General features: G+C 44.0%; 1 protein-coding gene across 1 annotated transcript in view; it reads left to right on the forward strand.

Annotated features, from left to right (window-relative positions):
• Positions 1-13,517, forward strand: part of ALK (ALK receptor tyrosine kinase) — a 682,206-nt gene that overhangs the window by 344,146 nt on the left and 324,543 nt on the right. The window contains exon 4 of the mRNA XM_077843727.1: positions 10,598-10,799. Within this exon, the coding sequence (XP_077699853.1) occupies positions 10,598-10,799 (202 nt within the window). The remainder of the gene's footprint in view (positions 1-10,597; positions 10,800-13,517) is intronic.

Genomic DNA, 13,517 nt, shown 5'->3' on the forward strand with positions numbered 1-13,517 from the left:
CTTCTTTGTCCCTCATAGTAGGAAATTTGAATTTTAGTTCATGGTCAGTGGGAAGCTATTGGAGAGTTTAAAGCAAAGGAGTGACTAACTCTATTTAAGAAGATGGCTCTGGCTGCTGTGTGCCAAGTATAAGGGGGAAGGTAAGCAAGAAGTGGGAAGACCAGTTGGAAAAAAAAAAAAAAAACAGCTTGTTCTAGAACCTCTGAGAACTCAACCTAGCCATCCTGCCATGGGCAGTCCCCTCGCTTTCCTACATGTGAGTTTCTTCTTCTGAAAAACAAAGATTTGGGCAGGATAGTCTCTTGGTGCTCTGTGCAGCATGTTCAGAGTGGCTTGCAGGTGACATGGTGGCCTTTTCTTGCTTTTTGGCTGCGTAGCATGGTTGTCAGTGTTGGCCTATGTTTTGTACTCTCTTCAACAGAGGAGTATCTGAAAGCCATAGCTCATGAAACGTCAGAATTTACTATCATTAAACTAAGATCCTGTGAGACTCCTATAGCGAAATGGGTAAAAAAATGCTTTTTAAAATTTTAATTTAAAAAATAATCAATGAAATGGACAGAAAAAGTAATAAAATCTGCTACCTCTTAGCAAAAATTTTAAAAGTAACATAGGTGATTTTTATACCCTGACATCTAGGACTTAAAGCAAAAGTTGAATAATCTGATTCCAGAGCTAAGAACCTATGTGGGTAAGGGAAAACCTGATTTCATGCTTCTCTCCCTCCAAAGTGGATTTTGTTACAATGAAGGCACTTTGGTCTCCTAACTGCCTCCCTCTCCTACCCCGCCTGCAGCAGATAATTTTCTCTCTCCTTCTTCTTGCTTCTCATTGAATTAAATCAATTGTTTAGTTTTCATTTGGCTTCTCCTTTTTCCCTCTCATCAGATCAAGTGCTTTTCTATTTTCCTTGAGGATTACCAAAATGAGCTCTTAGGGAAAAAAAGGTTTCTCAGCACTTTAGCTTCTGTTCCTTCTATTTATTTGCTTTGCCTTTTATTATCTTTTTTGCTGACACCCCAGGACACACACACGGTATGTAGAGATTATTGGCTTTCTCCCTTTTTCCTATACGAAACCTGTTGGTTTAAAAAAAAAAAAAAGTGTCCCCAGAAATATTTATTCTTTTTAAGAGAGCCAGAGATCTAATAAGGGATCTGTATAGGCACACACACACACACACACACGCACACATACACACACACACACACATATATATATATTTATGTAGCTATTTATATACATGCACACACAAATACACACATACTGTACACACACACAAGCATAAATTATTTTCTCCTCAGTTACTTTGTACCTGAGCGGTCATTTGCAGAACTCCACAAAACATGCAAACATACTGCTACTTTAGGCTACAACTGAACTCGTGGTGTTGAAATTAATAATACTGTCAAGGAAAATCAACTCCCTGTACCTTCCTTCCTTCCCTTAATGAAAACACTTGATTTTTCTAATCATTTGATCTCAAAAAACTGATACCATTTTTCTTCAGAGTGCTTCGCAATGAAGGAGCAGTAAAAGCAATACATTTAAGTCCTGGTGGTGGGCCATCACAGCAGAAATGGTCAGAGTGCACAGGGCAAGGTCCTAGCATGGCCCAGCGGCCCTCTCTGGGACCCAGCCATACCCTTGCACCCTACTGATGGAGTGTCCTCCCCTGCGAGGTGGAAGGTTGCACTAAATGACCCTCAGGAGCTCTAGGTCTCTGAAGTTCTGAATTCCTAAGTTAACCCATTACTAGGCCAAGCACCCCAGTGGGGATAATCCCACTTATTCCTTCCCCTAAATTTCAAAATTCTTCACTAAAACCTAAAACTGAATTGAGGGTAGGATAGCAGAATTTGAATTTGAAAACTAAACAATAAGGGAACTCTTAATGTGGTACCAATTTGTTCTGGCCACTTTGTAAGATCACATGAACAGAGTAGACCGTCAAATACTTCCCAGTGACTGGAGACCACCATAAGCCCCCATGAGTGGTTTCCAAAGGACATCTCATCTGTCTGGGTCCCACCAACCAGGCCTTGGTCTGTGATCTCTGTACATAGCCAGATGATGGGCTTGAGACCATTTGCTGGGCCTGGTCCTCAGAGTTGTCAGGGTACAGAGAAAGGGAAGTGAGGCCTGGGGCAACAGGATGTCTCACTGAAAACATCATCAGAGGCTTCTATCATAGATAGGTGGAGACTGAAGCTCCAAATTCCAGACCCACCACTGATTTTCACTGTGACCTCGGGCAAGACCTTCATTTCTTGGCCTCCTGTTTTTCTCCCCAGTACAACAAGGGGTGAAGGTTTGTGACCACCATGTTTGTTTCTAACTCTGACATTCTGAAAGCCAGATGTATGTAGCACTTTTAAATCTCATCAGGTAGAGAGACCCAACTCTGTAACTTGGTGGAGCCTCTCCAGAAGCAGGACTCTGCCATGGGAGCTCAGTTCTTGAGGAGATGACAGTTTAAAGTCAGAAAAAAACAGAGAGGATTTAAGATTTGAGATGCTAGAGATAGAGGTATATCATTCACCTTCTACACTACCTTCTTCTTTTTTTTTTTTTTCATTATTTTCCCTTTCTTTCTGCTGACAGTCTCTAGAGTAGAAATACATGACAAGCAGGTTTCCCAACACATTCCATGGTATATTATACACAACAGTGAAAGAGTTCTGCATCCAAAGGGATTTAGATAGGGTTGATTGCATATTCTACTCTTTAAGAGTCATGACTCTTTGGCATATGTAGGTTCTAAGAAGCCCCTCAGTGAAAGAGCCTGTTGACTTTTGTTTGACGAGTACCCTTCCAACTTGCTTGATCCCAGAGCTTCCCCATGAGACCTGTCAGCCCCCTGTGGGGCGGGTATTCTGTGGAACGTACTCTAAGAGACAGCACAGCGTTATCCCCTGATGCTGCATCTGGAGGCATGAGTCCATATGATGCCTGCATGTGTCACATTTACTCTATCCATATTCCAGTCCATCAAATTTCTGCTGCTCCTTAGGTCCTGTCTAATATGAGTGGCATCATGATCAATCGAATGAGTAATAGCTTATAATAATGATTTAATAGTTTAATTGCAATGTGGACAATTATCCAATGTTGGAAGAATCCTGTGTGATTTATTGAGATGGAAGTCTGTCCATCTGCACATCTGTTTGCCAATGTTCTCATTCAAAGAATATGATTAAGAGGCTTCTGGTTCAGGATGGTGGGTTGCGCCAACACTTGTCTCCTCTTCTGAAATACCACTCAAGTGATGATAAAGGCTTCAGTGAAGGGATACATTCTGACTAGCAAACAGAACAGGAGGAAAACCATAAGTGATTTTAAGAGCACAAGGCTGGTGATAGAGGAACTGAAGCGGTCGTAGCTAAAAAGAGGCAAAGAGGGTTTAGTGCAGAGGAGGGAGCCCATCTGCTGGGAGACATCATGACCAAGTGCTGATAAGGGTCCTCCGGAGGGATGGAGCAGAGTGAAATTCCTCTGAAATATGGTTACCCCATATGTCTCCACATCCATTCAACCCCAGTTTTCTAGACTAAAAAAGTAGCAGGATCCTTAACTGCAGGGGAAAGAAAAAGGGAGCTCATGTCTAAAAGTTCAGGTGGACTGGAAGAGCTAAACCTGCTATCAGCAGTGTTCATGCCCTGAGTGGTGTATCCAGCATGCTGGCACTGGGGGGCAGGCACCAGTGAAGTGGTGGGGCCCTGACACCTGCTGTCAGGTCAGTTCTGACGGAGACAACAAGCACCACCTATGTGCACTGAAGCTCCTATCAGCATTCCTAGTCTCTCCTGTTTAAATAATCCAGGATCACCCCGCCTCTGAATTAGCCCAGCAGCATGAAAAACAAATATTGGGGCACCTGGGTGGCATAGTCAGTTAAGCCTCCAACTCTTGGTTTCAGCTCAGGTTGTGATCTCAGGGTCCTGGGATCAAGCCCCAAGTCCAGGCTCTGCACTCAACATGGAATCTGCTTGGGGTTCTCTCTCCCTCTGTCTCTGCCCCTCCCCCATATACACATATGCATCTCTTTCTAAAATAAATCTTTAAAAAAAAGAAAAAGAACTATCAACATAAAAAATTGATCCCAGAGAAAACAAGGATAAATTAGGTAACAGAGGTTAATTTGAAAGATAAAGCTCTTCAGAAAGATTTAAAACCGAGAAGAGGAGAGAATGAAGGCATCCGAGAAATAATAAAACAAATTTACTAGAGATGAAAGAGGCATATGTTCTCTGATTGAAAAAACCCACCAAATGCCAGGAGGAATTTTTATTAAGATCCATACCTAGATACATTGTATTGAAATTTTAGCAGCTCAGTGTTGAAAAAAAGATCCTGAAGGGCACCTGGGTGGCTCAGTAGGTTAAGCATCTGGCTCTTGATATCAGCTCATCTTCTCTATCTCATGGTGGTGAGTTCAAACCTCATGTGGGGCTCCATACTGGACATGGAGCCTACTTTAAAAAAAATCCTGAAAACCTCCAAGAAAAGAATAGACAGATTGACTACAAAAAAAATCAACAATAAAACTAGTCTCAGATTCCTCCTCAGTCACAAAGATACTAGACAACACTGAAGTGAGGGCTTCAAGTTCCTGAAGCAAAATTCCTAATCTAGAGACTAGAGCCAGAAAAGCTATAGACCAAGTGTGAAGACAAAATAAAAATATATTTCAGATATTCAAAGATTCATGATGAAGTTTCCCCCTAAGGAAGGTTCTTGAGGATGGTGGGACTAATAGAAGAATCCCAGTGAAAATAAATTCCAAAATGAAGGCTGTACAGGAAGCCCAGAAAGCAACTGGTATAAGTTAAAACAGGAAATCAATGTTTGGGGGAAGAAGGGAGAGATTTTTCAAGGACTATACAAAGGTGTTAGTGATATGGTATAAAAGGCAGATAGAAAATAAATAGAAAAAAAGAAAGATGGCAGATATAAAAGAGAAATGCAATTAGAAATTTCTGGAAAGGCAAACTGCACAAGAAAGTCTGGACCCAAATATAAGGCAAATTAAGACAGAGAAAGAGGGAATATTCATTTGATCCTGATGCTAGAAACATTCTTCATCAAGTACAATGTGCTGTTTGGACCTATGGAGGAGATCACAAATATAACCTTTCTTCACTGCACAGGAAAAATATAGTCATTGGTACAAAATCTCTGCTTGCTGATCGTCAAGGTTTAGCATCAACCTGTAAACAAAACACTTGACCTAATCACTCATAGGCAATATTGACAATGTGAAGGAAAAGCCCAGCTGACCTGGGAGGTGAATGTGGGTTAGGAAGGTGCAGAGAAAGACAGAAACTGTCATCTAGTGAGGGGAGCCAGCGGATAGTGTCTAAAGCTAATGGAGCAAGTAATACATTTGCCATGGAAAGTTAAAAAGGTAAGTAATAGAAAAGTAAAACAGGATTTAAACAATCAAGATTTAAAAAGGGAAGAGTACCATTTTTCTAATAGTCCCATCGATGAAAGGAGCCTACAATTGTTGCATCAACAAGGAACAGGATGATCACCATATTTAGAATCTGGAAGGCGGCCACCAAAAGAAATGAGAAATCCTTAGACGCGTTTCTGAGGCTCAGAGAGAGGAGTAGGATTTGGGGATGGCTTTAAAAAATTATTATTATGACAGTGTTGAACTATTTGACTTCTGGCCATCTGCATATATTACTTTGATTCTTTAAAGTCACCAAATACCTGCCAGGTGGCAAGGGTTGTATTAAATACCAGATATTTAGAGGTGATACTAGCCTTGAAGCAGAAGTGGCTACAGAAACAAACGATGCTGGTTTAGGAGCCCTTCCCAGGGATGTGTTTATGTCGATGGGAAGAGGGGAGGTAGGGCAGGGGATCACAGTTCACAGCGTGTTTGGCCAACCGATTCCAACAGTTGGTACAGAGCTGCCACAGAGGTGAATTAGGACAAGCCTTTAGGACTTGGGGGCTTGGAGACTTGACATTGTTCCTTTAGATTGATAATATTCTAGGCAGGCAGATAGAATTACTGACAGTTTGGAGCTGTAAGGGTCCATAGAGAGATCTATCCAACACTTTCATTTTACAAACAAAAGAGGCTTGGTCGTGGCAGAGCTAGCCTTACTGATTCAGTCCTTCTGATTGCAAGTTTAGTAATAGCTAAAAAGGGAGCTCCACATTAAGACATCCTTCAAGCACAAAATCAACATCTATCACATACCCGCTAAGGCTAGGCACTGTAGTGGCCACTTCACGCACGTTATTTAACTTAATCTCTACAACAGCCATGTGAGATTAGGCTATACACGTATTACATTTGAGCAGACTAAAGTTGAGAGACCTTAAATAATTTGTCAGGAGCTTAGAACTAGACAGACACAGAGCCTGGATATGAATGAGTCTGTCTGACTTCAGCGTTCGTGCTCCATGGTTTCTGGCCTGTAATCTGCACCCCACTGACTGTGATAAGAGCTACTATACATCCCTATATCGGTGACCAGAGGTAAAAATAATGACCATTTCATATTTAGTCATTGAACATATAAACATGAACATGAATAAGGGAAACACGATCCTGGCACTATCTAAGCAGGGCTCTTTGATCCACTTCTCCACTGCTCCATAGTCCACCCTGGGGTAGGGTCTGTGAGCTGCCAGACCATCCTTCTTAATTAGAAGGGACCCCAGGAGCCTCTGAGCAGCCCCAAGCTATTCAGAGGAAAATAAACAGGAAACGGAAAAGAGGGAGGGGAGACAGAAATGCTCACCGACTTTAAAAGATTTATACTGACAATATCCCAAGGAGTTTATGAAATGTATTTTTTCCTTTTTGTTCCTTTTTTTTTTTTTTGAGAGAAAGAGAGGAAAGCTGCTGATGAAGAGGTAGCTCTCAACTAGAGTTTCATTGACGGTGAAAATACTTTAAGCTCGGGCTCTTATTGATAGTCCGGTTGCACAAAATAAAATTCATATAAACATCACCTCACATATTAGAACTGGAAAAATAATCCATCTTCCAGTCAACTTTGAAAGAGTCCCGTTATTGAGCTACTGAATTACAAGGACAGAATGTACATGTGTTTCCACACCCAGGAGGGAGGAACAGTGGTGCAGAAGGAGGCCAAAGCACAGCACCTGATTCAGCTTGATTTTCTCCCGCTGGGAACTTGAGTCTCCCCACCCTTTGGGGGATGAATGTGCACCAGATAATCTTTCTGAGAAGAAGGAGAACATCTTTCTCTTGCCTATGTTCTTCCCCTCAAGCTCAAAAACCTGCTTTCAGTATGACTTTCCACCGATTCAAAAACATCAGAGTAGGGATCCCTGGGTGGCGCAGCGGTTTGGCGCCTGCCTTTGGCCCAGGGCGCGATCCTGGAGACCCTGGATCGAATCCCACTTTGGGCTCCCTGCATGGAGCCTGCTTCTCGCTCTGCCTGTGTCTCTGCCTCTCTCTCTCTCTCTCTCTGTGACTATCATGAATAAATAAATAAAATCTTTAAAACAAAAAACAAAAACATCAGAGTAGGGTCTCAGGCCTTATGTCAGTTATGCAAGACAGGCTGGCTTCATCTTAACCCCAGACTATGCTCCAAAGTATCTGGAGCAAGACTCTGTCCCCAGAGATGCTTCCAGGATTCTCACCTGCTCTGGACAGATGCACACTAATCTAGGATTGGAAACCCCAGTCGATCAGAGTCTGTCTCCCATATGGCACTTTTGCTTACAACAGTGACAATCTAAACACATCACATTTGCATTTTGTCACATTCTTTCCTAGTGTTACTGATACTATAGGATGAGGTTGGGTCAGAATTGATCCCCACCTTTTCCCCAACATACCAGATTAATCTTCCCGAAGCACCACTCTGACGATGTCACTCTCCTCCTCAAAACACTTTTCCAAAAGTAAAGTTGAATACCTTCAGCCAGGAATTAAAAGTCCTGTATGGTCTGATCCCACCCCCGCTGTCCTAGCTTTCCTGAGGTCCCAGCCTTGTCTTCGGGTGCCCCTCTGTGACCCAGTGCTGCTATGCACTTCCTTTAGCCTTTTTTCTTCTTCTCTCAACTCCCACATGGCTGGTTCTGCCAATATCTCTGTCTTTCTCTCCCTCTAAGATATTGCTCAAAGGTCATCTTCTTATGAATCTTCCCAACTGAGCTTGATGTCTCCTTCCCAGATCCTCCAAAAGTGCTTCACCTGTATGTGTCTTATGACTTTATAACCTCTACTTTTGGTGGCAATTATTACAGTGATCTCATCACCCTTATGGACCTGGAGTTCCTTAAAAGCCAGAACTGTGTCTGGTTTATGTCTGTGTCCCTAGGGCTGAGCCAGTGCTTGGATGTTTGCTCAACGTTGGCATCCAGTAAATGAAATTTGAAGGCAAGAAAGAGTGAGCAAGGGGCCAGTGAACAAATGGATTTGGTCCAGCACCCAAATGCCTGCCTTTCTCTCTTCTTCCCCCTCTGAGTGCCTGAGCTGCACAGCTTGGCCACAATGCACCCTGATCATATTTTAGGATAAGGGGTACAGTGGGGTAATGAGAAAGGTACAAAGGAAAGAGCCCTGGTTAGAAATCCAGACACCTGGAGTCTGGTCTGGAGTTTCAGATTAAGATGTTGGACAAGTCATTTCCACATTCTGACCTGAAATCTGCTTCTCTAGAAAAGTGATATGTTAGATGATCTTTAAGTCCTTTCTAATTCTGAGTTTTTGATTCTAACCCCTTTCTTCTACCTCTGTGCCCGTGATGAGAATATCTCCCCCATTGTAAAACAGGGTCATAATACAGATTATTTACTGAGGGTTATAGAGCTCTTTTCACCAGCCCATCTGCCATGCTATAACTTCCCAGCAATCACAGAGGGTTCGGTGTCCAGTGCTGACCCCAGGTCCCCAGTCTTGCTCAGAAAAAGTCTTATGCTGACCTCATCCTGATTTTAACTGGAAGTCACATTTCTCTACTTCCAGAATTTTGCAAATCTCCAATTCCTGACATAATACCTTCTCCTTGAAGAATGCTTCTGGTAGGGATCCCTTCTTTTCATCTGCATCATTCTCTACCCCTGACTGCTAGTTCATTTACCTATGTGGTAAATTGAGGTGTCTGTAGAATGAGACCAGTTTGAAGCACTCGGGAGTGATTTAAAAGCAGAGCACTCATTCGCTGGTTCTCACTGGAGGAGTCAGAGATCTTGGAATAGACTTCCACTGCAAAAGAAGCAGCGTCAAATGGTCCGAAACTTCAAGGCAGAAGTATGGCAAGTAAAATTAATGCATCAGAAGGAGTGCCTGGAACAATAAAATGGCGCTGTACTTTTATGCTGACAGTAATCCCCATGAATACAGGTTTCTTTAGATCACTTGGCCTATGCCACTGGAATTAGGGTTGGCTTGCCCCAGAGGGAAACTCTGCCATAGGCACGGCACCAGGGGGGATTTGTAAGGCTTTCTTTGTGGAGACCAGTTACAAATTCACATGACTCATAGACTCAAGAGCTGAAATGGATCTTAAGAGATCATTGAGTTCAGCCAACCCTTCTCACCCTGTTTTATAAACAAGGAAACTGAAACCCAAGAAAGTTAATGCTTTGCACAAGATCACTCAGCTAGTAACCAAAGAAGCAAGAGCCATGAACATGTGGGACAAATGCTGCCTCTCCAAGCCACCCACCTCTCAAGGGAAACCTTGCACTGGTCAGAACTATTTGGGATTGTAGAGTCAACCCATAGAGTCCTGAGAAACTCTGAATCAACCATAAATTGAGTGCCAAGTTGGCTTGAATGTGATATGGAGAACTCAGGTCAGCTTTTGTTTAAACTGTGACCTGTAGGGTGATAGAGATGCCCCGGAGTGTGCCCTGGCTTGTGGGGTGTGGAAACACCTTATATGGATGTTGACAAGATGGCACTTATCTCCTTGCTTCATTCTTGTCACATTTACAGAGGCAGTGACTGTTTAGGCCATCTCTCTACCAGGTTGTAAATCCATCAGAATGTCTTAGCTTCTAAATTGGGTTTCTGATGCTGGTTATTCTTTGGGGATTAGATAATACCCCCTATTTTTTTTTTTTTTTTTTTTTTAGTTTCTTGTGAGATTTCATTAGTTGTGCCTATTGTCTGGAAAAGAGTCTGTAGCTCTCATCTCTACGTTATTGTAGAAGACAGTTGAAATCAAATAATTGATTATTTAGTGGGTCCTTCCTCTCTATACAAAACTGGGTAAAGTACTCTCCATGTTTATCTCATGGAACCCTTACAACCACCCTTTGAAGTAGGTGTCTTCATTCCCATTTTACAGATGAAGAACCTGAGACTCGAGGACATAGAGCTAGTATGTAGGGGAGCTAAGGTGAGGGCCTTAGTCTGCCTGACTATAAAGCCCAAGTCCTGAATTACTATTCTCTTGCTTCACACTTCGCTTTTCACAGAGATAATCTAAGAAAGGGGGAAGAAGGCTGGGTGTATATGAAGAAGGTGAGATAGGCCTCTAGCAGTGCTGACTAGGATGTCATTGGTCTCTATATCCTGCCACAGAGATGCCTGGCCCTCCTATCTGGACACACCTGCAGAGTCACCTTCTCTGTCTCTTGCCAGGCTCTTTCCTCCTCCTCAATACCTCAGCAAACTCCAAGCACACCATCCTGAGCCCATGGATGAGGAGCAGCAGTGAGCACTGCAAGCTGGCTGTCTCCGTGCACAGGCATCTGCAACCTTCTGGGAGGTATGTCGCCCAGCTGCTGCCCCACAACGAGCCTGGAAGAGAGATCCTCCTGGTACCCACTCCAGGAAAGCATGGGTAAGTCCTTCCCCAAGTCCAAAACTGATTATATAAAAGGCCACTTGGCTTTGGGCTGCAAATTTCCAGAGTCTGTGACATCTACTTAAAACTCACAATTGTCCTTTAATAGGTAGGGTCCAGATTGAGCCATTACTGCTAATATTCCCCAGGTAGTGTCTCGGGCACTGATCTGTGGGGTCCTCTGGCCACTCAGGCTGGTGGTCCTTCCAGAGGCCAGAAGACCAGCTGGCAGAGTGGGCATTTAATGAGTGGGTGTTAAAGATATTTATTTCCCAAAGTACAGATGGATCCAAGAAGAAAACAGCCAAAGGGAGTGTTAAAAGGCCAAAATGAAAGTAATTTAATATGCTGGAAGCTGGGTTGTACCAGCAGAACTTTGGCAGTAAGGGAAAGAGCAAACTATTGTAGCCACCGAAGCAGGTCCTGCAGGAGTGCAGGACCTGAGAACAGAACTTGTCAGGCACACCACAGTGGTATCAGTTCAGTGGCAATTGGAACAAGCTTTCTTCCAGAACCTCTAAGGCTGACACAATCTTGAAGTCACACAGGATGCCCATGTCAGTGAACTTAAGCTTCCAGGAGATACTCACTTGTTTACTCAGCAATCCACTGAGCCTCCAGAGGTCATGGCATTGGAAAGCAAACTTGAACCAGCCTACCTCTATGCATACATTTTCCCTTATTCCATAGGAATATGTACCATCATAAGACCCCAGTTTTGAGGAGCCCCACATCTAAATACTTATTATGTAATAAATGAGGATGAGAGAGCTTTCAAATTTCTATCGAAGCTTAGACTTAGCTTCCCTCTAAGAAGATACCTTTCAGGAGAGTCCCATCTGGACAATGATGTTACCTGTCCTTCACCTTCATGGTGTGCTGGGTTAAGAAGGTAGAACCTGTCTACTGCTTTTCCAATAAAGCTCTATGGCCTTCTTATTAAGTTCTGGAAAGCCTATACCCTACTCTCCTACTACTGACCCACCTATATTTAGTTGTGCTGCAAAGAACTACATACCTGGAGCAGGAATGAAGCCTTGACTTCAAGAAGGATGCTGTCCCCATACTTAAACTCATACCCATCTTCTGGCCTCTGCAATGTCTCATTGGGCTATATGGCAGGGTCCCAGCACCAAGTGACTCTTACTCTGTCCACCAGAAGTTTGGAATGTTGGATGTGTTGCACGCCCACCGTTTGGATGAGCTGTCCTCTGACAGACTTCCCTCCAGCATGGCCCACCTTTCGTGTGAGAAGTCCAGATGGTAAGGCCTCCCATCCATGGGCAGGGCAGGTCTTGGCCTCGGCTGCATTGCCATCCTGCAGGTGTCTGCCCAGCCTCGTGAGTTGTTTATTCTGACTTTATTCAGTACTCTTGCCCCCACCAAGCCTGGCAGAGAACAACCGGTGCTGCTCGGGGCTGCTAAGACTTCATGCCATCAGTTTGTTAAAGTGTGGTGGTTGGGGGCTGGGACTCATTGATGTCACATAGAGAATTGAGAGTCTCCCTGAAATGCAGGCTTAGAATGTGCATGCATGTGAAGGAAGGGTGCCAGAGGGATTTCAGCACTTCCTGGGTAGCAGGGCTTGGTTCCCTGGATAGCATGGGCAGAAGACCATAGCTCCTCTGTACGACTAGCCCTGGGGGCTTGCAAATATGTTTCCCCTCTTTGTCTTCCTATCCTTTCAACTACCCTGTAATTTCCCATTGAAACTGAGGCAGAGAGTGGAAATAGGAAGTGATATGGTCCAAAGTGGATTCCAGGTCTCCCCTTTCCTCATTCTTGCACTTTCCAAAAAACACATAGTCTCTCAGCAGAAACTCAGGGCAAAAGGGTAGGATCAGGAAAGAGGAAATGGAAAGTGAAGGAATCTTACAAAAAGAGATGATCCAGATTCTTTGGTGCCTTGAGACAGACGAACACAGGGGACCTGTGATGGCAACCTGCCCTTCACAGACAGTGAGAATAAGGAAAGGAAGACAGCACAGTGTAGGTAGGCTGTGATCCTCCCCTGAAGCTGCCATTGCCATTAGTCTCAAGGTCCCTCTCCTGGCCATTGCATTGCATTCCCAAGGTGACTCTCCCATTGCCGGAGTTGGCCTGCCCCCTCAAGAGTGAGAGTTGAGGCAGGAGAAGGGAAGCAGGTGTACTGGGGCAAGCCTGAAGACTGGGTAGCTTTGCCTGGGACGGCCCTACTTCTACAAGGGCTTTTCCTTAGGCTGGGCTCCGTGCATCTCTGTGCAGACACATTCTCCCCTAGCCCTGGAAGAGCCATCTTAGGAGTTTGAGGATGAGCAGGAGTGATTCCAAACTGAAAGTAAAGATGCCTGAGCCAACCTCTCCACCTGTAACAAAATCAACGTAGTGAGGGTAGGAGGTGGCAGCTGAAGGTGAAGCAGCCATAGACTGCTCTCTGCCTGGAGAAGCTCTGCTGCCGCAGGCATCTTGGCAAGCTGCAGGGCACAGGCACTTGTCCAATACTTCACAGAGCTCTAAGTATCTGTGTCGAGTTGTATCTGGGTTGCTCAGCCTCAGCACTGTTGACATCTGGGACCAGATTATTCTTTTTGTGGGCACCGTCCTGTGCATGGTTCCCCAGCTTCCCAGGTGTCTATCCACTAGATGCCAATAGCATCTTCCCTGGTTATAGCAACAAAAATGCCTCCAGACATTGACAAATGTCCCCTGGGAGGAAAAATTGCCCCCCATTGAGAA

This window comes from Canis aureus, chromosome 12 (assembly GCF_053574225.1).
Source record: "Canis aureus isolate CA01 chromosome 12, VMU_Caureus_v.1.0, whole genome shotgun sequence".
Lineage (NCBI taxonomy): Eukaryota > Metazoa > Chordata > Mammalia > Carnivora > Canidae > Canis > Canis aureus.